Below are 25,098 nucleotides of genomic sequence, written 5' to 3' on the forward strand. Positions count from 1 at the left end.
AAGCCTCACTGAATGAATCCCTTAACTGCCCTCACCTCTGTAGATGGTCCTTTGGTTAAACTCTCCTGAATTCATCCTTTTGAGTCTTTTTCCTGCAAGGACCCTGACTAGCAGTAATTGATGGAGAATAGGGAGAGAGTACAAGTCGATGAGGTGACTCCCAGGTTTAGATTCTTTCCTTCCTTTTGGATTTTAGCACTTTCCTGAATGCTTTGTTAGGACATGCTGTGTTCAGATTACTTGGAGTCCATGTCCCCCTCCCCACAAAACTTTGATTGGCGTTCCCAAGGAGATTGAGGCAGGTTCCTAAGAACCAAGCATGGTACTTGTTGTAGAATAGCAATAAATGAATATTCTCACATAATTTTGAACTCTGTTGTCCCATTATTATAGGCCCTTGTACATTCAGATTCTGAACTCAGCATTGGCCTGGCCATTATTAGAGTTTTTTATTTAACGAGTTCTAGATTTTGAAATGTACGCGGAACAATTAGAAAAGACCTATTATAAAACAACAAAAATCTTAACTGTAGTAAAATAAATACTGAAGAAACAGAATATTTAGCATTGTGAATGCATGTATACAAATTTCAATGCCCAAGCAGCTGGACCATGGCTATAGTATTTTGTTGTTCTAATATAAATTATTTTCTACAAGTAATCCAATACACTGTACATTCTATTCTTTATCATATAACAATCACTTCGGCTCAAAATAATTTAATTGAGAGTTCCTTCGCAATTCTTGTTAAGCCATAAACAAATTATATTTTGACTCCCCACATTGCTTTTATGCCTTATACTTCAAATATCCCAACAAACCCTACAGAGCCGTGCCCTATGCCCCACATCCCTAGCATGGACATTAGACTCCTCCAGCCCAATTAAGTCAGCACCTTTGGGTATGAGGCCCAGGCACTGATACTTAAAATCTCTCCAAATTATCCTAAAGTGCACAGAATTGAGAACCAGTGGTCCAAACCACAAGCTAAAACAAACAGGATCACACAAAAAGATATGAATCTTCACAGAAGGCATAAACATAGGATATCTTGTGTCCAGCAAGCTGTGTATCCCTTGTTAATGAACTTCGGTGAGTTTTTACCACCCTGTTAACCTTCAACTCCTGCACATTGGAAAGCTGAGAGCCCTTTCGTTGGTTTTGCTTCCTTGTTTGGCATGTGCGGTTTGTTGACAAGCTGCCCAGAGCATGGTGAAAGACAACCCCAACTAAACCTGCCTTGAGTCAGCAGTGGTTTTCTACATCAGAGAGGTTTACTTTAGAACCTTAAAGAGGGTGGAAAAGAATATGTAAGTGAAGGCATCAATGCACTCTCAGAGGTAAAGATCACAGTTTGGGTTGTGAGGGGGGGAAAGAGCTATTTTGAACAAAGGAGTGATGCCTTCAATATTTTTAAAAAAATCTTTGACTAAGGATCAAGAAGTAAAATCTGTATTTTGCAACTGTTTTGCATCCTACTTCAGGTTTCTTTGTAATACACAAAAAAGGAGCAAAAGGTAACATATTAAGTACAATACTTCAATAAATATAATCTTAAATTATTCTAAGTCTCAATTAGGAATGAGATAATAAGGAAAAGAGTAATTAAAATATATTTTCTGTTCCAGATTTCTGAAGGTGACCAGATGTTCCATATTGTGTCAGTTTCAAGAGAATCTAAGATACACACTACAAAGAAATGCAAGACATCTGTGATTTCTCTATCTGACTCAATGACATTTTAACTAATGAGAGCTAGTAGTTCACAAAGTTATCTGAAGTATTTCACAAGGGAGAGACAGCATTCCTTGCACTGTCTTAGCAGTAGGCACTGCCCACAGGTTGATACTGCAGGTGATGATGAAACAGTTGTTGACTCCTTTCATTTCTTCTCTGTTTTCTCCATTTCCAGCCAACTCCTTCCTCCATCTCAGCCTATATAGAGTTGGTAGTAACAATATGTACTCTTAAAGCTTCGTGCAGTCTAGGTGTTTTAGGTATTTGGGTTATCTCAACAAACCAAACAGGGTGAAAAACAAAGCAAAGCAAGATAAACTAAACCTTGCTCCTGTGGAATGGGAGAGTATGCAGTATAACATAACCTGTGAAGTGAAGTAATTCAGCTGAAGCAAGGACTCACAGAGATAACTAGAAGAGTGAAGTCTAAATGCTTCCCCGCCAAACTCAAATCTCTCGAAAGATTGGGAGGTCTCCTTCTGTTTTCTGAAGGGAGATTACAGCCAATTACTTTAGATATTTACAAGATATGAGTTGCATACACTTGTGATCAAATACTTAAAGGTGTTAGTGACCTTTTATTTTAATAATTCACGTAAGTTTTAAATGACTCTAGATAACTGTAACAATGCATAGCATTAAATATATGTATATTTTATATATAAAATGCTGTTATATATATGTTATCTAATTTAATGGCTATAGCACTCTTGTGTCCCAAGGGATTAGCTAAAGCACATATATGCATAGCCCATAGATACAGACAGCGGAGTGGTGACGGCCAGAAGAAAGAGTGGGAGGCAAGGGGCCTGGGTGGATGTGAGCAAAGGGTGGGGAATGGGAACATCTGTAATAGTGTCAATAATAAAAACAAATAAAAACAAAGTTTAATAAAAAAAACTAAGTAGGAAACATAACATCATTAGGTCTTTTTACAAGTGACTCTTAAGGAAAGGTTGAATTGAATCAGCCAGACAGGACCAAGCATGGACTAGAACATACTTTTTTTTTTTTTGGGTCCAGTGACCTTTTCATATTTTACTACATCCTACTGGGACTAGAGAGGCCTTAGTTTTTCAGTCCTGTTAGGAATATAACACACTTAAATCTTAAATTTCTTAGTACAAAAAGTACTCATTAAAGATGGGAGAGAAATACGGACCTTAAGTGGTTGGGAAAGTCTACATGCAAAACTTGGGAGTGGAGGAGGGTGTATTTTCCATCAAAATTTAAAAAACATCTGACTCCCTTCTTTGATATGGACTCTGCTAGATGCAAAGTTAAAAAAAGCTTAAGAACAGACCTTGTCTTTGAGATTCACAATCTAGTGATCTGGCCTCTGAAGAACTGATTAGGATTTACGGAGATAGGAAGGTGTTCAGAGGAAGGGTGACTAAGATAATCAGATCAAAAGAGAAGGCAAAAAGTCATGCAAATAACTTGTGAGAAATGAAGGAGCCCCCAGTTTCAGTTTGATATACAAAAATGCTCCATTTTTCTTTATTGTTAAGTAAAATACTCACCATTAACACGTTTGAAACCAGGAAAAAAATTGAGTTGTTAGATATGTTTCCTATGTCCGTCCCCCTTTAAAGTTTAGAATCTATCTCTTAGGGGCCACACCTTGGAAGAACTTTTTCTATGTATTAAACTCTGTGTGTTTTTTTAAAAATTAATTTTATTTTATTTTAAGAGAAGGGAAAGAAGAGAGAAAGAGAAGGAAACATCAATGTGTGGTTGCGTCTCGAGAGTCCCTAACTGGGGTCCTGGCCCGCAACCGAGGCACGTACTCTGACTGGGTATCCAACCGGCGACCCTTTGGTTCACAGATCGGTACTCAGTCCAATAAGCCACACCAGCCAGGGCCCTAAGCTCTTTTTAAAACGACGGAACAGACAGACGGGCGGTTTGAGCCATGCCAGTGGCACTAACTGGTTGCATGATCTTGGGCAAGTACATCTCAGGATGTCCCCCTTTTTTGTCTTTAAGATAAATATGGTCCAGAGGCCCACCTTACACGGTTTTATGAGGATGACAAAATGCCAGGGAAAGCATTTCCTCTACCACATTTCAGATGCTTGTTATCTCCAGTTCTTTCCAGTCTACCCATTTTGAGACTTGGTGCATCACAGTCCAAAGGCCTGAAGCATCACCACAAATGTCTGACGGTCTTTCCGCATACCCACCCATCGCACACTCCTATAAGCCAGGGAACGAGGCGAGAGCACGCTCTGGTTTCGTCCAGGGGAATAAACAGACATATAAGACTGAGACCATTCGGGACTATGCCCTACGCGCAAGCGCAGTGCCCGCCCCACAGGCCTCTACCTACGAGAAGAGGCGGGCCGTGACGTCAGGCGCACAGACGTTTGCGAAGCGTGCGCCGCCCGACACGGTCTGTAGTTAAGGGCTGTACGTCCCGGTCTGCGGAGCCCGCCGGTCGGAGGGGGCGGGGCTTCCTCCTGGTGGAGGTGGGCGCGCTTGCGTGCTGCGGAGAAAAAGTCTCTAGGTTCTCGCGCGCTAATTAGTCGCATGGATGTGTAGCTATTGAAGGAGTTTTCTTGTTCCGTTTACCAAAGCATCTTCCCTTTGGTTATATAAGTGCAGGCCTAGGGTGGTGACTGTCATGTCGAACACTCGGCCCAGGCCCCGACGAGCCGCCGGGAATGCCGCTGGGGGAGCCGGGCGGGATGAGCTGGTGTCCCGGTCCTTGCAGAGCGCGGAGCACTGCGTGCGCGCCCAGGACTTCGGCACTGCCTACGCCCACTACCTCCTGGTGCTCAGCCTGGCGCCGGAGCTGAAAGATGACGTGAAGGTGAGGAGGGCCTCTCTTTCACTTTGCTGGCAGATCCTGTTCTTTTCTTAAAAATAAATGCATAAATTGGGAGAAGGGGGCTGAGTTGGGGGGCTGGGGTTGCTATTAATATTTACTGTACAGCCTTGACTCCTTTTGTTCGCACCACAGCCAGCCCATTAGAAAATCCTGTATGCTCCACCTTCAAAATATATCCGGACTCTTACCACTTCTCCCTACTTTCCTTTGCTACCCTGGTTTAAGCTTCAGGCACCTCCTGCTGACTGTTGAAATAGGCTCGAAACTAGGCTTCCCCCGCAGTCTCTCTCGGCAAGGCCAGCCGGAGCTTTAAACAAAAGTCAAGTGAAATCACTTCTCTATTTCAAAACTTCCTTCTCACTCCGATTTCAAAGGCCATACTGCATGTGAGGCCTTAGGCGATCATCTCGCACTTCCTAAATTGAATTCTAGCGTGTTCCTGCCTTGGGGCCTTTGTACGTGTCCCTGCTGCATGCAGAAGCAATACTGTAGGTTTTGTAGTTGGATAAATTTTGGAATTAGCCTGAAGTATTCATTTGATGATGCATTCCTTAGGTTCAGTTATTGGATTGCTTGTGACAGTTGTTCTGTGGAAATGCTGTACATTTCTTTCAAGTTACTTTCGAATCTTAATTTTGCAAAAATAATTTAATTACGCATTCAATTTTCAACTGCTCTATTCAGCTAGTCTCAAGCTACTTTATTTTATTCAGGATCACTTAACCTCATTACTACTGACATTTTGGATGGGAGAATTCTTCCTTGCGGAGGTGGTCCTGTGCACTGCAGCATGTTTAGCAACATTCCTTACCTCCATTTAGTAGCTATAAGTAGTGTCTAGAGGTTTGTAGCTCACATACATTTAATGTAAGTTTCCGGACCAACTGACTGAAAGAAGGAGAAAGTGATATGCTTAGATACAGTTTGCTTTTCTAGGTAGCAGTAGAATAACGGATCATTTCAAGTGCATTTTCTCTATTGTTTGTTCCTTAGTTTCCTCTTGTAAAACAGAAACAATACCTTTTTTTGGTAGATATTTAATGTGTATTAAAAGTATGTCTAAAATTGATATTTCCATACCTAGCATTTCAGTAACTAGCTCTGTTTCCTGCAGAACAAAGTCCATATTTCTTGGCCAAGGCCTTTGCAAAATACCTCTTCAGCCATAGCAGCCTGCGTACTTATTGATTCCCTATTGGTCCATTCCATGTAATCTGTGCTTTTTTCCCATCATACCCTATAATCTTCCTGATTGTTGGCTCTCTAATAAACTTTATCAGAATTCAGTTTCAGGTATTAATTCTTCTCTGTAAGATATGTGAAGATGATGTAAAAGTGTTCATGAGAAAGCTGGAATGATTAAATGAGTAAATTTAAACATTTAAAGTTCAGTTATGGTTAAGTTTGATTCTCTGGGGACTCTTCAACCTGTATTGTATATTCTTCCATCATTTTTGTTACTGACTAATTTATTGTTTTCTCTTTTGTAAAGGAAACTTTTCAGTATACACTCTTCAGATGGGCTGAAGAGCTTGATGCGCTCGGTAGAACACAAGACTTACTTGGTTGCTATGAGCAAGCCCTGGAACTGTTTCCTGAGGATGAAGTGATTTGCAATAGTATGGGGGAGCATCTCTTCAGGTGTGTAGCGCTTTCAGACGGCTTGTTGAGAACTATTCTGCGTCAGTCTGGATAAAGGGGTAAATTGTAAAGTAATTTGAACAGGGCAAGTGTAATATAAAGAATTATTAACTATAATAGGATCAGAGTAGTGAGGGATTGGCTAGTGAGACAGAAAGAGAACTCAGAAGGATATAGGAATAGCAGATATGTAATAGTAGCAGTTTTAGTATTATATCATGTAATGTATAATAGCTCCTGTCCGCAGGGCTGAGCTGAGAAGAGTCTCAGGGAAGAGTCCCCCCACCAGGCTGAGATCCAGGTCTTGAGTAAGAGGACATAACAGTGGTTCACAGGGTAGCAGAGAAGTCCTGTGTGCTGTGCCAGGGAACTTGTAAATCTGTTCTCTGGAACTTCCTGAAATTGGCTATTGGAATTTCTGTTTACTCTCCATAGAAACTTTATAATTAGGAAAACTGGTAAAAACCAAAAATTTTTGTTTTGGATTTGTTTCAGTAAATCTGGTTTGGCTTCTTTGTACAAAGTAAAGGGAGAATTCTTGTTTAGGAGACACCATTATAATGCCCTATTCTATACAGTAAGATCATTTTACATGTTCCAGCAGTTGTCCTCTGGTATTATGCTCTGCTCATTTGGTCATGTTAAGTTTTGTGTGTGTGTGTGTGTGTGTGTGTGTGTGTGTGTGTTTATGAAAAAGTTACGTTAAAAGAAATACTTTGTCAAACTTTATTAGTCAGCCTCAGTAATGTAACTACTTTACAGTTTAATAGTTTCAATCGAAGCGGCGGCGGTGAGGGGATTGAAATGAGTACTCTTTTAAAAGACATACCTTTGATAGTTTCCGGTTGTAGTGTATGATGGTAACCAGGAAAATAAGACAGATTGTCAACTGAAGCTTGTTTGTTCACACTGACAGCTAACCTGATACTGATACACAGAATCATCTCTGCAAATTAGTAGCCACTCTCCATTTAAGTGAAATTTAGTTTAAAAATATTTTTAAATAACCTCAAGTTAGTTAGAAATCTACATTTTAATTTTGAAGTTTTCTTTAGTCTATGTAAGTAGAGTTACTTCATAGGATTCTGTTATATTTCCAGATTATATGATTAAATGTGTGATCACATGATAAGACTTATGTTTTATAATAAATTCAATTTAACAGAAAATTGGAGCTCTACACTTTTGGCAGATTGTAACTGTTGGTAACCTATTTTTGTAAGACATTAGCCTAAGCAATTACCAGTCATTAAGAAAAAAAAAAAAATCGTGGTGTTAATTTGTTTTGGGGAGATGTAACTATACAACATTTTGAATTTAGACATTTGGCAATTCAGAATTTGTGATAGTGTGAATGTGGCTTTTGCTAAACAGTTTACCTTTGCTCTTTAGGACAGTGGTTCTTAGCTCTTGCTCTACTCTACTTTTCTCATCAAAATAATGCATAACTTATTCCCCACCAAAAGAATCACTGTTCCAGGGGGAAAATATTTCCAAACCAAATGATAGCTTCCTTTCCTGACATTTATTTGTGAAATGAAATTTGTGTCTTATCTTTACAACCTTGTGTTAGCCAACCATTAGATTAAAAAAATATTGAATTGCTAATCAGGAAGATAATATTTTTCTGGTTAAAAGAAAACAAGACATTCTTATAGTTTATTATTGACACATGTTGAAGTGTTTCAATATGAGGTATACTTTGAGTGGATCATTACTTTTTTAGATTAGCATTGCAGTTTGAGAAAACTGAATTAATATTAAGGATCAAGTCTTAGGGAAGCACAAACAGAGGAAATTATTAGATGCAGGTTTGGCATTGATTCAACAGGTCGCTGGTATCATGAAATTTTAAAATATTCATTACTCAGTTGGTCTCTTGACAAATAATGATTACATATGCTGTATCTCACATGGTTCTGTGTGCTATGGCAGTTGCAGAGTAAGAATAAGACAGCTCTATCTTCAAAATAATTAAAAGTAACATGAGTGCCTATCATTTGACATAAGGCCTTTTGCCTTTTGTTAGGGTGCAGTTCCCTTTTTTTGCTTGAAACCATACTCAGAATGAATAGACTGATGCAGCTTCTTTAAAATTTACAGAGTGCTTCAAGGTGCTTGTGAAGAAATCTGAGTGTGAAGGGTTCTAACAGCTCAGGTCTCTTCACTGTGTGGACCGCACACTGGGGCCAATTTACAAATTACCAGTCCGTGACAGATAAACACAGAAATTTAGAGTAAGCATTTAGAAATCTAAATAGCAGTGTGACGTTGCTGTAAATCCAGCATATGCTCAGGGAACTGACTTGTTGAAGAGAGTTTGGACTAGTTTGGGTGCTGCTGAAATCTGATGTGTGAATTACATACTAATCATGCAGTACAACTGTACTGGTCTACAAATGCTTAGGTTCTTCACAAGGGGCCTATGAGATATAGCCATTAGTGGGTTTTATAGAGAGAATGGTTTTTAGAAAGCACCGGTGTTCTATTAGGTTGATTAAATGAAGGATGGCGTTGAGAACTTCTGATATGCTATAGTACAAGAGAATTTTTAGTTAAGCACGTGTTAGTGTCCTGGGATGCATAAATGTAATAAGGGTTCAAAAAAGAAAGAAGTGGTCCAGGATCGCAGGTCTCGCTGAAGGGTTCCAAGGGCGATGGCTCTTGGGTTGGGTTGGGATCGGGGTGCTGGTGCGGGATTCCTAGGGCAGGTGAGTGGCACGAACAAAGGCGCTGTAATTGATAGTAGATAGTTGACTCTTTTTTCTGTCATTTTTTACTCTAGGATGGGCTTTAGAGATGAAGCAGCTGGGTATTTCCATAAAGCAGTGAAGCTAAACCCAGATTTCAGTGACGCAAAGGAGAATTTTTACCGCGTTGCAAATTGGTTGGTGGAACGCTGGCACTTTATCATGCTTAATGACACCACAAGGAATACGATCTATAATGCAGCAATCCAAAAGGCAGTTCGTGTGGGATCCAGAAGCGTTTTGGACATTGGAGCAGGAACTGGAATACTAAGGTTTGTTACACTTGTTTTTTAATTAAGTATGCATGCATGTGAGTGTAAATTAAAGCTTTTACCAAATATGGAATATTTAACTGGAATTCAAAAAGAAAGAGATTAATTTCTTTCTCATAATCTTTTATTTTTTAAGATTTATTTTATTTTTATTTTTAGAGGGGAAGGGAGAGAGAAAGGGAGCGAAATACCTACATGCGAGAGATACATCAATTGGTTGCATCTATCACGCCCTCAACTGGGGACCTGGCCTGCAACCCAGGCATATACCCTGACTGGGAATTGAACCAACAACCTTTCAGTTCACAGGCCAGCTCTCAGTCCACTGAGCCACACCAGCCAGGGCATTTTCTCATAATCTTGTTATGATTGTTCATGCAGCTGTTCGTGTATTTTTCACTCTAGCTTTTGCTTTTTCAAGAACTGGACTTAACTAGCAAGAAAAATTGGGGGTTATTGACATTTTGAATAATGAATTTTAATGGCTTTTTTTTATGTTAATATTCTGGTTGAATCTAGTTATGTAAGCCAATTAGCATTCTTCATGCCAATTGTGTCTTAATCAGGTGGATCTCGTGATTTATTGTATGACTTTTATCTTGACAAAAATAGTAGTTCATTTTTTAATATGGAATAAATAATGGTTGCGTTAAAGAGTAAAAGGAAAATCCCATGTTTAAGTATCACAATTCCAGTAACATTTGAAAAAATACAGTGGATTGTGCTTTCTTGATGGAGCACTTTTTCCCCTTGTAGCATGTTTGCTAAAAGAGCTGGCGCGCACTCAGTGTATGCCTGTGAGTTGTCGCAGACCATGTATGAACTTGCCTGTGACGTGGTGGCAGCAAACAAGATGGAAGCGGGGATCAAACTCTTGCATATGAAGTCACTTGACATAGAAATTCCAAAACACATTCCCGAAAGGTAATATACTGTAAACTAATTTTAGTATTTATAATCCACTATTTTGTTCTTGTAAAAAGTAAGATATTTACATCTCTGGCTTCTAGTCTAAAGAAAAATGCTAAAACTTTTATATTGTAAGTTTATGGAAATAGGGTAGTTTAGCATGAGTTTTTATAATAAGGTCATATTCTTGATAATAAATACCTAAAGATTTTGAGAAAAATTTATGGCAAGGGACTTAATAAATGAATTTGACATTTAGCAAGTTACTCTACCTCTGTTAATTTTAGCATTCTAGTTGTAAAAATGAGTAATACCTCCTGTGTGGTCAGTAAGTATTTAAAAATTCTACTTTAAAATAATGGATGAGTAGATCAGCCTTGGAGGACTTAATATATTTTGTGTTAATATCCTTGGCTAAATTGAGAGTTTTGGGAGTTTCAGGTCTCAATGGCTTGGGCCATTTCAAATGCTTTGAATATAATAAGTCCTAGCTTTTGATCCTATCATAAGGGTGATGGAATTTTGGAGCTAGAAGGGATTTAAAACCATCTAGTCCAACACTATCATTTTAAATATAGTTTTCTCTATGAAGCACTTGCTTTATTACCCCTCCTGGGTAATCTATCTTCTTACCTTATTTAAGTGTATATTAAAACAGGGCTTTTTATACTCTTTATCATTTGGACTATGATTTTAAAAACTCTTCTATCAGATGTATAATAATATTTATATTAACATAATACTTACGCTTTTCAGTGGTCTGTCTTTACATTTGTTCTCATGAAATAGAAGTCCCATTAGATTGTTGAAACATACTGTACCCATTTTATAGAAATAGTGTCCTGAATTGTCTTAGTGTGCAGACTACCTGGCTTAAACAACAGACATTTATTTCCTCATAGGTCGGGAATCTAGAAGTCCATGCTCAGGGGTGCTGGCAAATTCAGTTTCTAGTGAGAGTTTCTGTCCTGGCTTGCAGATGGCTGCCTTCCTGCTGTGTGCCCACATGGTCTTCCCCCGTGTGTGTGTGTGTGAGGAGAGCGAGAGGTCACTGGTGTCTCTTCCACTTTTATAAAGACACCGATGATCAGCTCTCTCCACCTTTATGATCTCACTGGACCTTAATTGCCTCCTAAAGACCCTGTCTCCAAATACAGTCACGTTGGGGGTTAGGACTTCAACATGAATTTTGGTGTTACGCAGTTCAGTCCATAGTATAAATCAAAGATATTTTAATTTACATTTTTCTCACATAGTGTTGTGGAAGGATCTACTAACTTTGAATCAGGAGATAAGGATTCCAGTACAGATTCTGTTTGTAATTTATTTTGACCTTGAGCAAATCTAGAGACTTTGGAATAGATGTTTGCAATGCCTTCCATTTTATAAATGTATGCAATCATAAATGTTGAAAATTTGTGTATAAATAGAATACTGGGTTTAAGCACTGTAGGGGATACCCAAGTTGTTTTTGTTTTCAAGACACCTGCAGTCTAGATAGGAAGATAAGGAATGGTAATGAGACTTTTATTCTTCTAACTACCCGAAGGATGCAGTAAGTGCTAAACAAGTTCAGAGTAGGGAGAAATCATTTTGGTATGTCTTTAAGTGAAACTTTCTAGAAAGAAAAATAGAACAGAGGAAAATTGGGTAAAGCAAGAGAAGTCACAGGAGAGGTGTAGGAGGTAAACACAGAAAGTGAAGGTAGGAGGCAGGACTTCTCTGCATTAAATGTTATTTGTAGATCAAGGGAAATGAAAACGGAGAAAGACTATTCATTTTGACAAGTAAGGGAGTCATCGGTGATGGAGAGTGTCTTTATAAAGTGTTAGGGATAGAAGTCCAATTAGTCAGCATTAAGAGGGAAGGCTGGTGAAGTTAATGGGTGTGCACAATCTTAGGATTTAGGCAATGAAAGAATAGTCTGGGGCGGCATGGTCAAGTGAAGGTTGTGCTCCCCACCCACGCCCTGCCAGAAGTTGTCAGTGGGGTAAAGGAGCCTGAGGGACATTAGAGTCAGGTTCTTCAAGATTCAAGAGTAGATATTTAAAAATGGAATGCATTGGGAAATTTTACATATGGACTGTTTCTATAATATACTCTTCCTTTTTTCTCTCAGCTTTGACATCTTACATAAATAGCATGATATTTTACTTACATATATCTTTAAAAAATCATTCTATAGAGTGTCCCTAGTTGTAACAGAAACTGTCGATGCAGGTTTATTTGGAGAAGGAATTGTGGAGAGTTTGATTCATGCGTGGGAGCATTTACTTTTGCAGCCAAAGGTAAGCAGTGTGGAAATTCTTAAATTGGATTAAGAATTCATTATTTTAACAGATAGCTATCAAGCCCGTACTGGAAGGAAACCCATTTAAAAAACATTTAATAACACTGCAATGTATACTTGTGTGCCAAAATAGAGTATTCAGGCAAAAAAAAAAAAATTACTCCAGGAAGGACTTCATAGGAATTAAGATTATATTGTGAAGGGACTGACTATTGGATTCTCAACTAGGATTGGAAAGGGAAAAAAAATTTTCAGTCTCAGCAGTCCTCACTGCAGATTATCAAAAGAGTATAGTGATAGCTGTCTTGGAATTTTTTTTTTAAAATTGATTTTAGAGAGAGAGAGAGAGAGACATTGATTGGTTGTTCCACCCATTTATGCATTAATTGGTTGATTTTTGTATGTGCCCTGACCAGGGATCGAACCTGCAACCTTGGCATATGATGCTCTAACTGAGCTACCAGGCCAGGGCTGTCTTGGTATGGTTTTAAAATACTAGTTGAACCCAGGCTACTAATTGGACAGAATTAACTTTTATAATTACCAGATTACATTTTGCATTAAAATCCCTTACTGTAGCCCACAAATTGTAGATTTGGTTTATATAATATATATTATGAATGAAATGATTTTAACATGTAATAAGAATTCACTACTTACAGAAAGTGACTTGGATTTAAAATAGCTAATTAAAGGTTGAAAAGAAGAGCAGTTTTCAAGTAGGTAATGGTGATTTTGGCTTTTCAATTAGTCACATCCAGTAGTTTTTTGCTGTAATCATATTTACACCCTTGTAACTCCCCCTTCACCCTTCTCCTTCCCTTCCTATTTATACTGTTTAAAAAAGCGCATATATATAAAATATATATGCATAAATATAGCATATAAAATAAAAAATTTTAATGAAAAATAACTCCTTAACCTGCTTATCCTTACCTATTCTTTAAGTTTTTTCTTATTAATTTTTATGGTTTGTCATCGTACACACACATTGTGGCATACATGTAACTGAGTCTAATTTTTACTGTTATATTTTTAGGCCACAGGTGAAAATGGCAATTGTGAAAATTATGGGAAAGTTATACCAGCAAGTGCTGTTATGTTTGGCATGGCAGTAGAATGTGCAGAGATAAGAAGACATCATAGGTAAGTGATTACTTAAACAGCAAATATTAGAAAATTGTAATTTTATGGAGTAGACGATACTTCAGAGGTAGTTTTCTGACCTATAAATTCATGATGTTAATTCTAATTGTAATTTTCTTTTTGAATTTTTTAAAACTACAGGAGTCTAGGATTAAAACCAGCTTTCAATTTTCTAGTGGAAAATTAATTTTGATATAACTTAGTATCCTTTTGAGGTGTGATAGATTCTTGTAGGAAAATATTAAGTTACTGATTTTAGATGAAAGTGAAGTAAAAATTTCCATTATGAAACTAATTTTAGTTTTAATTATTTATCCCATTTCTTCTTCTTAGTAACTTTATTGATATTGTAATGTTTTGTGATTGAGGGGAATGAAATTTTAGGATTTTTCTACCCTTGAGTTGCTGAGATTTACTTATCAAAGAGTGACATAGATAGATTTCCTTTTAGGTATAGAAGCTTCTTGGTTACTTTTTTAAAACATTAGTAAATGTTTTATTTTGCTAAAATATTGATCCATATTTTGTTAGGACTTTTTAAGAAACACGCGCCCCCTTCTCCCCCGACCCCGAACTTGGTAGTAGTAAATGTAACATACAAATATTTCAGGAAATACTGATGAGTAAAAGAATAAAAAATCACCCTGATAACTACTGTAGATAACTACTATTCATCTTTGTTACATTTTCTTCCTTATACTTTTCCATGCATATTGCAGGGTGATAAGTAAAAATTTTTAGGGATTGGGTAGGGCACAGTGCACTGACCAAGTAGTGGCCTTAGCACATTAGCTGAATTAGAGTGTGCTGGTTGAATATCAGCTCTATGTAAGTAAATGTGTGTGTATAAATTAAACTTTATTTTAAAAGTATCAGTAAATATGTTTGCTTTTTGTGAGCCTCTTTGTGTTCTTAGATTTGCTTCATGTATTTTTAAAATCAGTTTCCTAAGTATAGTTCTCAGAGTTTAGAATTTTAAGGTTGCTTTCCACTTTTCTGCTTTTAAGAACAGTGGTAATGTCTTTGTACCTAGTCCTTGTGGACCTGTCTGTTATTTTCTTGGGATAGCTACCTTAGTAATAAAACTACTGGATTGAAGCGTATGTACGTTTTTCAGGCTATAGAGACACATCGCTGAATTGTCCACCACAGAAACTAGGTTGTATCTTGCCAAGATTTTTTGCTAAAATGTAATTCCAGACACTGCACACCTCCACAAGAGTAGGCATTATTCTGACTTCTGACACCATCAATTATTTTTACTGTTTTGAATTGCATACAAACAGAATCATACAGTATTTTTTGTGTGTTTTTCTTTTGTCTTTTGTCCAACATATCCATGTTCTTGTGTATAGTTTGTTCATCGTCATTGCTATGTGTAGTATACCATTGTATGCATACACCACGATACATTTGTCTATTTTACTGTGGATGGACATTTAGGTTATATCCATTTTTGAAGGGCATTGGAAATAGTACAGCTGTAAACATCCTTTAACATTCTTGTAGTATATTGATTTTTGTGGGCCATATCCCTAGAGGTGGAAATGTCAGACACCTTCATGATTTTTGTGGGCCATATCCCTAGAGGTGGAAATGTCAGACACCTTCAGGTTTCTATATTGAGTAAATCTGGAATAGATATTTTCTGCTTGAGTAGATACTATGAAAGTCTTCCAAAGTGGTCTGACTAACTTTATACTGCCACCAGTAGCGTATGAGACTCTATTTTCACCAGTACTTGTTATTGACTGTTTATTTTCCCCCCTTTTGGTGATTGCTTAGTATGGTTTTAACATCATTTCCCTGATGGCTCATGAATCTGAACAACTCTTCATATGCTTATCGGCCATTTGGAAATGCTCTTTTGTGAAGTGTCTTTTAAGTCTTTTACCAATTTTCTTTTTCTTTTATTAATTTTTAGGAATTTAATAATATATTTTGGATATGAGCCCTTTGTTGAATAGATGCATCATGAGTATTTTCTACTCCGCAGCTTGCCTTTTTTCTTACTAGGTATCTTGATGAGTAGACATTTTTAATTTTAATGTAGGGTTTATTTATCCTTGTGTTTAAAAAAACTTTCTGAAATTTTATTTCATTTTTGTGTTTATTTTTGTAAGATTCAATATCACACGGTGCTACTTGATTCTAAACAAAAGAACCCCACTTTTCTCCCTTCCCCCTCTTATTTCCTCTCTCACCAGGGTGGGTGTTAAGGACATTGCTGGGATCTGTTTGCCAACAAATATCAAATTTCAGAGTCCAGCTTATTCTTCTATAGATTCTGAAGAAACAGTTGAACCTTATACAACTGAAAAGATGAGTCGAGTTCCTGGAGGGTATTTGGCTTTGACAGAGTGCTTTGAAATTATGACAGTAGATTTCAACAATCTTCAGGTAAAAAAAAAAAAGTTCAGGTTTAAAAAAATGTTTTTTGAGCATTAAATTTCATCTGTTGTTTAAAATAATTAATACATAGAACAGTCTTACGAGTTTGCATGGATTCTACTTATTATATGTAAAGAAAATGATTAAATGGTAACTAGAATTCCCTTCTGAAATTATTCACTTTAAATGCAGAGAAAAAAATCCCTAAGATTTGTTGGGAATGTATAATCTGCCAGGTGTTTTCACACGTGTTCTTAGGTCTCTCTGAAAACAGTGTTGCAGTATAGTTATACTTACCCACGTGCCGTACAGATGAAGGAACTGTGGCTTATGTTAATTTCCCCCAAAACACAGCGTGTGAATGCAGGGGCCGGAGTTCCAGCCTAGGTGTTTCCAGCTTTTCTCAGTGTCGTGCTGCCGTTTCAAATTAACGGTTAATTCCTTGAAATGACCAGTGATCCTTATCTCTGCGCTGTGTGATCATTAGGGGGGCCAGCCATCTCAGTGTGCCCAGGACTGAGAGCTTCCTGAGATGTGGGACAGTCTTGGGCAAACCAGGACAAGTCGATCACTTAGTGTATCTGTGTGTGTATTGCTGAGGGGTGGACAGGAGTGATAGACAAAGAAAAGCGCCCAAAGGAATCGAGAAAAGTTACATTAAAATCCTCCTCTAAGCTCTTTAAAGTAAGGTTAAATGTTCAAGTACGTACATTTTTAGATGAAACGTACTTGGGGACAGAAGCCTTTATGTGGATCATTTTAGCCTAAGATTTTTATAATTTAACAAAAGGTTTCCCCTAGTAATCGTTACTGTCTTTTTCTGGAGGTGGTATGGAGCTAAATGAATGTTTTGGCATTGCTTTCTAAGGCCAAGCTTCAAAAACATTTCTGATAGCACGTTCCAACAGAGAACAAGATTGCGGCTGCAAAGTACCCCAAAGCGATCCTTTTCTTAGTTTAAGCTTTTCTTATTTTAATTTTTCTTTGCCACAATAAAAAAATACCTCTTATTAAGACTTTAATTTCGAGAGTAATATCTGCCTGTTTAATGCTTTCAAGTAATACAGGGGAATGGAAAGGAAAAAGAAGAAACAATGTCTTTTTAAATCTAGGTCCTCCTTTTCCCAGGTCACCAGTTTCAAGTGCCTCTTTTTAGACTTAGTCCACACACACACACAGGCTTTTTAAAAAAAAACAAAACAATCCATATTGCTTTGCCACTCACCTCACTGCTTTCATTCAACAGTACAGGGTGGGGCAAAAGTAGGTTTACAGTTGTTCGTATGGAAAATAATACAATAATAATCCAAGGAAACCCTCTCGTGTATTCACACCTGTAAACCTTTTCCCCCACACCATATTTCATGGGCTTCTTTCTGTGTCAGTCATAGATATCTGCTTGCTTGTTTTTAATCGCTGCATGGAATTGCATTATGATGTCTCACAGCTTCCCAGTCAGGGTGCCTTCCGTGGTTATAGCTGCGCCTATAATTGATCCCCTCAAAATACTGATCCCCTCAGGGCGCTGGCAGGACTGAGAACTTGCGGAAAAGGAAGGCAAGCGTGATGTGCTTTGGGAGCATGTGCATATTAAATGCATAAAATCCTTTTACATTTCTGTAGGAATTAAAAAGTCTAGCTACCAGAAAGCCTGATAAGATTGGTGTTCCTGTTACTAAAGAAGGCACCCTGGATGCCGTCGTGGCCTGGTTCGTGCTCCAGCTCGATGACGAGCACAGCTTGTGCACCAGCCCGAGTGCCGAGACGTGTTGGGAGCAGGCCGTCTACCCTGCCCACGGCCTCGCAGGTATTGTCCTTCTAACTGTGTTGTCTTCCTTTCTTAAACTTGTTGCTTTAACCCCGTAGGCACTTGAGTCGTCGTCAAAAAGTGTACTTTATGAAGTTTCTAGTCAAGGGAGACTGATGACATCTTTGAGAATTTTCTTTTTCTATTTTAAAAAGCAACTTTCAATAATACATGTAGTTGAGATAAGAGACTAAAACACAACTTTGCTGCACACCACTCAAACATGTCTGTCATTGAATCATTTCTTCAGCTCTGATTACTCTAGTTACCAGTAGATTAGAGAAATGCTGGCCCATTTTTAATGGAACATAGTGGAAAACACTACTTGTAATGCAAGAGTTCTACTGCTTACAGAATCTGGTGGCACCTGTGGAGCCCCACATTGTAGAAATGCACACTCATGTAAGTGCAAAATGTTGCCGTTTTAGAGTCCATGAATCCATGGTCTTCTCTAGGGAAGTTCTACATTGAACGCATATTTTTGTAGAGATTTTTTTTTTTTTTTTTTTACCAGCAACTTGATGAGTTTCAGTACATTGCACAGCAGTTGTATTACATAGAAAAATTCTACCTTTTCTGAAGCACCATTTCTGTTTCTCCTAATGAAGGCTCTAGCTTGGGATAGTGATTAAGGCAGGGAGTTCAGTACAGTGGTTTGGCTAGTACGGTGTTTTTGAGTCAGTCAGGTGGGTTTGGATTCAGGTCTCGCTCTGCTGCTTTCCGACTCCCTGGCTGGTCTTGCTGGTGATGTCAGAGCTTTTGTTTTGTGATGTGTGAAAACGGGGTGATGCCACCTACCTTGCAGAACCATTGTAGGGATTTTAGAGATAATGGGTGTAAAATGCCTACCAGATGACTGGCACTTAACAAGCGACGTTTTCTATTTGTGTTAATTCATACTAAGCCTTTTATAGTAACTTAGATGAATGGTCTTTTTTTTTTTTTTAATCTTTAGGGAAAGGGCATTTTAAATGTTTAAACATAAGTGTAACAACTTGTACTTTCAACTGACTTTAGTGCTGATAAAGGATTTGTGACTGTTCACATTTTCAAGTTTTATCAAGTGTGAAAGCTAATGGAAAAGAGCATGATATAGCCTGTTGTAGGACTTCGTGTTTCCTTAAATTTTCACATTGTAAATATGCAAGACCATCAGTTAAGAGATACTACTGACAAGGTTCTTTTGACTACTGCTTTGCTCTTTTAGAAATGACTGTTAGAGGAAAGAACAACTTTCCTTTAAGCTAAAGTGAGGTTTGGTATTAATCCTGAATTTCATCTCCCATTATTATTGTTGGCTTCATTACCAAAGAAGATAGAGACTTCCCTGTAGCCCTTCCTCCAGCCCCCAATTTGGGGACACAGAAGGATATCTAACGATTGTAGGAAAAGCACTAAATACTGATAGTTAAGGTCCAATAACATAGCTCTTAAATCTCTGCACTAGGCTCTTCATTGAGTCTTCAAACATCAGTTTTTCCCTATGTAAAGCTGGAGAGATTTTCCTAGCCTTTTTTCCCCCCCAGGAAATGAGTAGATTGATTCACTTAATTCTAATAAATTCATAGATATAATCCTCCCTGTAGTGAATTTAACAACGGGGAGGGGCGGCGGAATGGGAGGACTGATGTGTTCCTGTGATGGTAAGGCTTTCAGCCATAACCTCTTTCTTTCTCTTTTATGAAGACTACTATGTTAAACCCGGGGACCATGTGACGATGGAAGTGTCTTGTCAAGACTGTTACTTAAGAATCCAGGGTATCCGTGTCTTCAGTTCGGAACGTGATATGGATGTCGGAAAAAGTTTTACCAGGAACAAAGACTTGCTCTCTTTAGGAAATGAGGCTGAACTCTGCAGTGCCCTGGCGAACCTGCAGACCAGTAAGCCAGACTCTGTGGAGCAGGCATGTGTATTGGAATCCACAGAAATTGCTTTGCTTAATAACATTCCATATCATGAAGCCTTTAAAATGGCAATGAGCAAAGTGTTGTCCTCACTGACCCCAGAGAAGCTGGGTCAGGCCATGGACACTCACAGCCAGGACGGTGAGATGAGCTGCGCAGGTGGCCAGAATCAGGCCGAACCGCATGCTTCTGAACCTTTCTATGTGTTGGATGTGTCCGAAGGCTTCTCTGTCCTGCCCATAATTGCAGGCACCCTTGGGCAGGTTAAACCTTACAGTTCTGTGGAGAAAGACCAGCATCGCGTTGCTCTGGACCTCATATCTGAAGCCAATCACTTTCCTAAAGAAACACTCGAGTTTTGGTTGAGACATGTGGAAGATGAATCTGCTGTGTTGCAAAGGCCAAAATCAGACAAGTTGTGGAGTATAATTATATTGGATGTCATTGAGCCATCTGGGCTCATTCAGCAGGAAATAATGGAAAAAGCTGCAATATCTAGGTAAAAAAAAAAATGTAATGTTGGTTTTTATGAGTCATGATCTTGTATGTCCCTGTGCCTGTCATTACCGACTTTTTCGCCCTAAAGGGTCCCTTGCTCCATAGATGTGAAGAAGAGAGAGAATGCTGTGGGACTGGACAGCGTGTATACAATATGGAAACAAGTAGAGATCTATAAAAATAGAAGATGTTCAGGGTGACAAAGGAAAAATCAAATTTCAGCTTGCTGATATCATAGAATGGTACCCTTTTATGGCTATTTGGTGTTAAAATTTTATCTGGTTTGGCAAAGGTATTGATAAGAGTTTAGGTAAGGGGGTGTGTGTATGTGTGGTTTTAAAAGAACTGTATAATTTTTTTAAGAGGTAATTTTACCAATTATGGAGATTCAGTTTCTACCCAACTTTACCTAAAATGTTAAAACATTAAAAGGAAAGGAATAACAAAAATAAGTGAAGCATTACTGTCAGGGTGGAGTCCATTTTTAGGCTAATGTGTATATAGGACTTACTACAATTTATATGATCATGTACTTCTATTTAGAGATGAAAGATTATCCTGCTTTGGGACCATGACTTGTTTCAATCAGTCTAATGCCATTGTGTTTAGGAATCATCTCTAACTTCCCTTGCTAATTCTGTGGCCACCAAATGACTTGATTATGATTTAGCTTCCTATTAGCTAATCTTTAGGGAGAGCTATTACAAGGGCAGACAATGTACCTATTATAAACTTTTCCATCAGTTTTTTATTTGGAAAAGTTTCAAAATTTCAAATTTAAGAAAAATAGCAAGATAGTAAGAGTGAGCCCTAGAAAACTATTTTGTTTGCTGAACCATTTGATAGTTGTTAGCTTTGTATCTTTGACCCTTATTTTAACAATTAGCATGTGTCTCCTTAGAACAAAGGCTTTCCTCTACGTAACACAAAATGATCACACTCAAGAAACTTAGCATTGATAAAATACTATTTAATATATAGTCTTTTAAAATTTCCCTTGCTGTCCCAGTAATACAGTCTTTACTGATTTTTTCTCACCAGTCTGGAAGTTCAGGTTGAAACCAGGTTGGACTATTGAGTAAAACTGAGGAATTTAATGTTTGACTGTAAATGTGTCAAATGAAAATAATTATTTAGTTTAAAGTACCTTCAAGTGCCCTCCACCCCCTCACATCTTGCACGGTTTTCAGATGTGAGGAAACAGACTACATAGGTGTGTGTGGGAGCTGCCTTGGCTTAAGAACTCTAAATTGCAAGTAGGATCTCCCATGGGCATAGCTTTCCATTCCCAGGAAAGCCCAATGGTAGTGTGGCTTCCCATTAGGCATTTACAGTTTTGTGCATAGTTCTCTCAGTCCAGATGCAATCTACCTACTAATAGTTTAAAAATAATTTTATCGTAGCAGGGTTGCTGATAACATAGCCGACTTTCAGCCTATGAGGTTTCCAGGGAAACAGAGGATGAACCCAAGATACTCGTAGGAAATAGGATTTTACTAACCCTTTTCTCACTAATTCATCACGATTTAGCTGTCGGTATTGATAAAATGTAGGGCATACTGATGCTTTTTAAAACATTTTTCTTTCTTTAGGTGTTTGCTCCAATCTGGAGGCAAGATCTTTCCTCAGTATGTGCTGATGTTTGGGTTGCTTGTGGAGTCCCAGACATTGGTAGAAGAGAATGCTGTTCAAGGGACATCACGAACTCTTGGGTTAAATATAGCACCTTTTATTAACCAGTTTCGGGTAAGTGTTGAGAGAAATTCAACCAGGTGTCTGTTATCCGCAGGCCACCTTCTCTCTGTACTTTTTATACAGTCACTGTGCTTAGCTGGGTTGGGATAGTACTGTTTCCTAGGGCAAAGGTACTTATTATGGATAAAAATCACCTAGGGAAGGTCGGAGGCCTTCAAGGATGTCGAGAGAGGGGTTGAGGTGTCTGTGTCCTCTGTTTCACCATGAACAGTTGCTCTCTAATATTTCATTCAGATGGGAAGGCACTTTTTACATGTTTCCTTTCCACTTTAGATGAGGAGACTAAAGTGATGGGACACTTTATAGTAGTTGGTTCTCAACCTTGACTATGTTTTCATGTGCCTCATAATGTTATTTCAGCCCAGAAAGCACTGCTTAACCAATGGTGGTCCCATTGTCATGGGAGCTGAAAAATTCCTGTTGCCTAGTGATGTCGTAGCCATGGTATTGTCAGAGCAACGCATTCCTCGTGTATTTGTAGTGATGCTGGAGTAAACAAGCTATGGTGCTGCCAGTCGTGTGAAAGCACAGCACATGCAATGACAGCAGCCATACCACCCTGGTTTGTGAAAGTGCACTCTGACGTTCGCACAACTCAGTCACCTGATGATTCATTCCTCAGAACATATCCCCCTGGGTGAGCGCATGGCTGGACTTTCACAACTACTGATAACTGGCTCCCAACTCCGGATCAATGTGTGGCCTGAATAGCCAGGCTTTTGAAAACCTCCCTAGGTGATTTTAATTTGCAGCCAAAGTTGAGAATCACTGCCTTATAAACTATTTTTCAGACAAAATCTGCTGTTAAGCTTTTTGGTTGAATTTGGCATATATTCTCAAATAATTCAATAGTTAATACTGTTGGCTTGTTAGTTCATCTTTACACATAGCACAACCTTGGGTTCAAATTTTTGAGCTGTTTGGCTTAAGTGAAAATTTAATCTGCTTTCATCAAAGCAAAGAACCTGTAGATAGCTGAGACCATGACTTAAATAAATGATTTAACCTGCTAAACCTTAGTTTGTTTGATCTTCCTGTAACAGTGGCATCATGAAGTTCCTGGTGCCTTAAGGTGGATGTAGGAATTGAGATAAATGAGGCAAAAAGCATGGTGTCTTCCTGATCCAAGTGCAGAGCCATCGGTTGGTGAGCCTCAGTCCCAAAAAGAACTGAGTAAATGTGAAAAATGGATGCTTTCTTTAGGTACCTATACGTGCATTTTTGGACCTGGCCTCATTGCCCTGTATACCTTTGAGCAAGCCAGTGGAGCTCCTAAGACTGGATTTAATGACTCCCTATCTGAACACCTCTAACAGACAAGTAAAGGTAATGTAAAATAATTACTCTTGTCATATTCAGAATACAGGTCTTAAACTAGGTAATGCTTTACATACATTAAATTGGTTTAGCCACTTTCTTTGAAGATGTAACTGTTATTTCTTTTTTGAACACTACCTCAAAATGGGCTCCGTTAAAGTAAAGTTGATAATAATCTGAATTGGGTAATTACATAATTTCTTTATGAAATTTGGATCTGAAATTGACTAAAAAGACAAAGACTGACTTCCTCATTTGTTCTGATGAAATTTTCACAATTTCTCAATTTTCCTAGGTACACATTTGTAAATCTGGTCAAGTGACTGCCATTCCATTTTGGTATCAGATGCACCTTGATGACGACATTAGATTGGATACCTCCAGTGAAGCCTCCCACTGGAAACAAGCTGCGGTTGTTTTAGAGAATCCCATCCAGGTGGCTGTGGGAGAGGAGCTCGTGCTCGAAGTCCAGCACCACAAAAGCAATGTCAGCATCACAGTGAAGCGCTGACGGGCAGTTTTCTGATGAAAAACTGTGTAAGTAGAGCAAGTACACAGTTTTTCTGGTGTGAGTAGTGCAGCTGTGATCGAGTTAGGGGGATGCGGTAAAGACTTAATTCCTTGTATTGGTCAAATATTTTTAAAAACTGACCTTAATAAAGTGTATTTAAAAGATACTAAATTATTGGGTAGCATTATTAAAAAACTTTGCTGCAGGCTTCCTTCCTGAAAAAGGCTGCCATTAGTTGTTCACATTAGGCAACTTTGTCTTTATTGCTTAGTTTTACTCACTATAGATTAAATTTTACTAAAGATTTTTGTCTACATGCTAAAGCTATACAGATAAAAGATTCGGAGTCATTTTCATTGTCATGTGTCAGTAAGTAAAGCACAACTTTTAATTTTTAGTCATCTCAGGTTTTTTTCCTTAAATCGAAACTTGTAATAGTAAACATCAAATCAAAAAGTTGGTTACCTGTGAATTTCAAGGTTGCTTCTTCTAAACACTCATGTACTTCTGAAACACCTCAGGTTTCGTGTTTTGGGAATGAGCTATAAGCTAAATGTAATTAAGAGTTAGGAAAGAAAATCTTAAGCAGGCTGCATTTTTCTTGGTTTACTCTGACAAAAATGTAAAAGTTGATAAATTCGAGAAAGAATTAAACCTAAACCAGTGTTTTTCAAAGTTTTGATTTGGATACACAGTAAGAAATATATAATTAATTGGTCCAATTTTTAAAGACTTGAATTAGATTAATAAATCATGTCTTATGTAGACTTTGTGCTCTTTGTAAGCCACAAATAAGGTATATCTTCTTTCTACAATGCCTATTCTCCTCACCTCTAATATTATATACTACCCAGCTTTACTTTCAATAGAAATGTTCAGTTCACAATAGCACACACAGTGAAGTCATTACTATGAACTAGTATATATATATATATGTGAGTGTGTGTGTATAAATATATAAAGTGAGAGTTTTGCGAAATACTGACCGTGGCTATTTGCAACTTACCATTTTCGCACTTTTCTGTATCTTATTTTCAGTATGAAATGTTAAATATTACCCAGTGGGTTGTAAGAAATGCCATGCTAAGTAATAAATTTCTCCCCAAAAGCCCCTGTATGTCTTCTGACTATAGTTTCTGGATTTCCATTTGCTGACAGCATAAATAACACTGAAGAAAAGCAGACTCCTCTATCACAAGTTTCTTATTTTCCAGTTTATTCTTTTCACTTCAAAGTCATGGATAACTTATTAATCTATTAGCATTACTGAAAATGATTTTTAGATAGTTGTTTTAAGGTTACTAAGATTAGGTCTGAGATATTTATCCTAATACG

General features: G+C 37.9%; 1 protein-coding gene across 1 annotated transcript; it reads left to right on the top strand.

The window, feature by feature from the left end:
* Positions 1–4,195: 4,195 nt before the first annotated feature.
* PRMT9 (protein arginine methyltransferase 9) lies at positions 4,196–23,934 on the top strand. The gene is made up of 12 exons (XM_054562741.1): positions 4,196–4,553; positions 6,064–6,212; positions 8,998–9,234; positions 9,991–10,158; positions 12,329–12,431; positions 13,473–13,579; positions 15,787–15,979; positions 17,594–17,777; positions 19,464–20,181; positions 21,773–21,926; positions 23,139–23,261; positions 23,548–23,934. The coding sequence occupies exons 1-12, from the start codon at positions 4,365–4,367 to the stop codon at positions 23,761–23,763; spliced, it is 2,541 nt and encodes an 846-aa protein (XP_054418716.1). The 5' UTR covers positions 4,196–4,364; the 3' UTR covers positions 23,764–23,934.
* Positions 23,935–25,098: the final 1,164 nt, after the last annotated feature.

This window comes from Pteronotus mesoamericanus, unplaced genomic scaffold (genome assembly GCF_021234165.1).
Source record: "Pteronotus mesoamericanus isolate MK-2021 breed Mesoamerican mustached bat unplaced genomic scaffold, CSHL_Meso_final contig_163, whole genome shotgun sequence".
Classification (NCBI taxonomy): Eukaryota; Metazoa; Chordata; class Mammalia; order Chiroptera; family Mormoopidae; genus Pteronotus; species Pteronotus mesoamericanus.

Bases quoted from the DNA above. Each gene is read 5' to 3' on its own strand.
- PRMT9 (XM_054562741.1), top strand. From the start codon at position 4,365: ATGTCGAACACTCGGCCCAGGCCCCGACGAGCCGCCGGGAATGCCGCT. The intron at 13,580-15,786 runs GTAAGTGATTAC...CTCTCTCACCAG, and splicing joins GAGATAAGAAGACATCATAG to GGTGGGTGTTAAGGACATTG. The intron at 15,980-17,593 runs GTAAAAAAAAAA...ACATTTCTGTAG, and splicing joins TAGATTTCAACAATCTTCAG to GAATTAAAAAGTCTAGCTAC.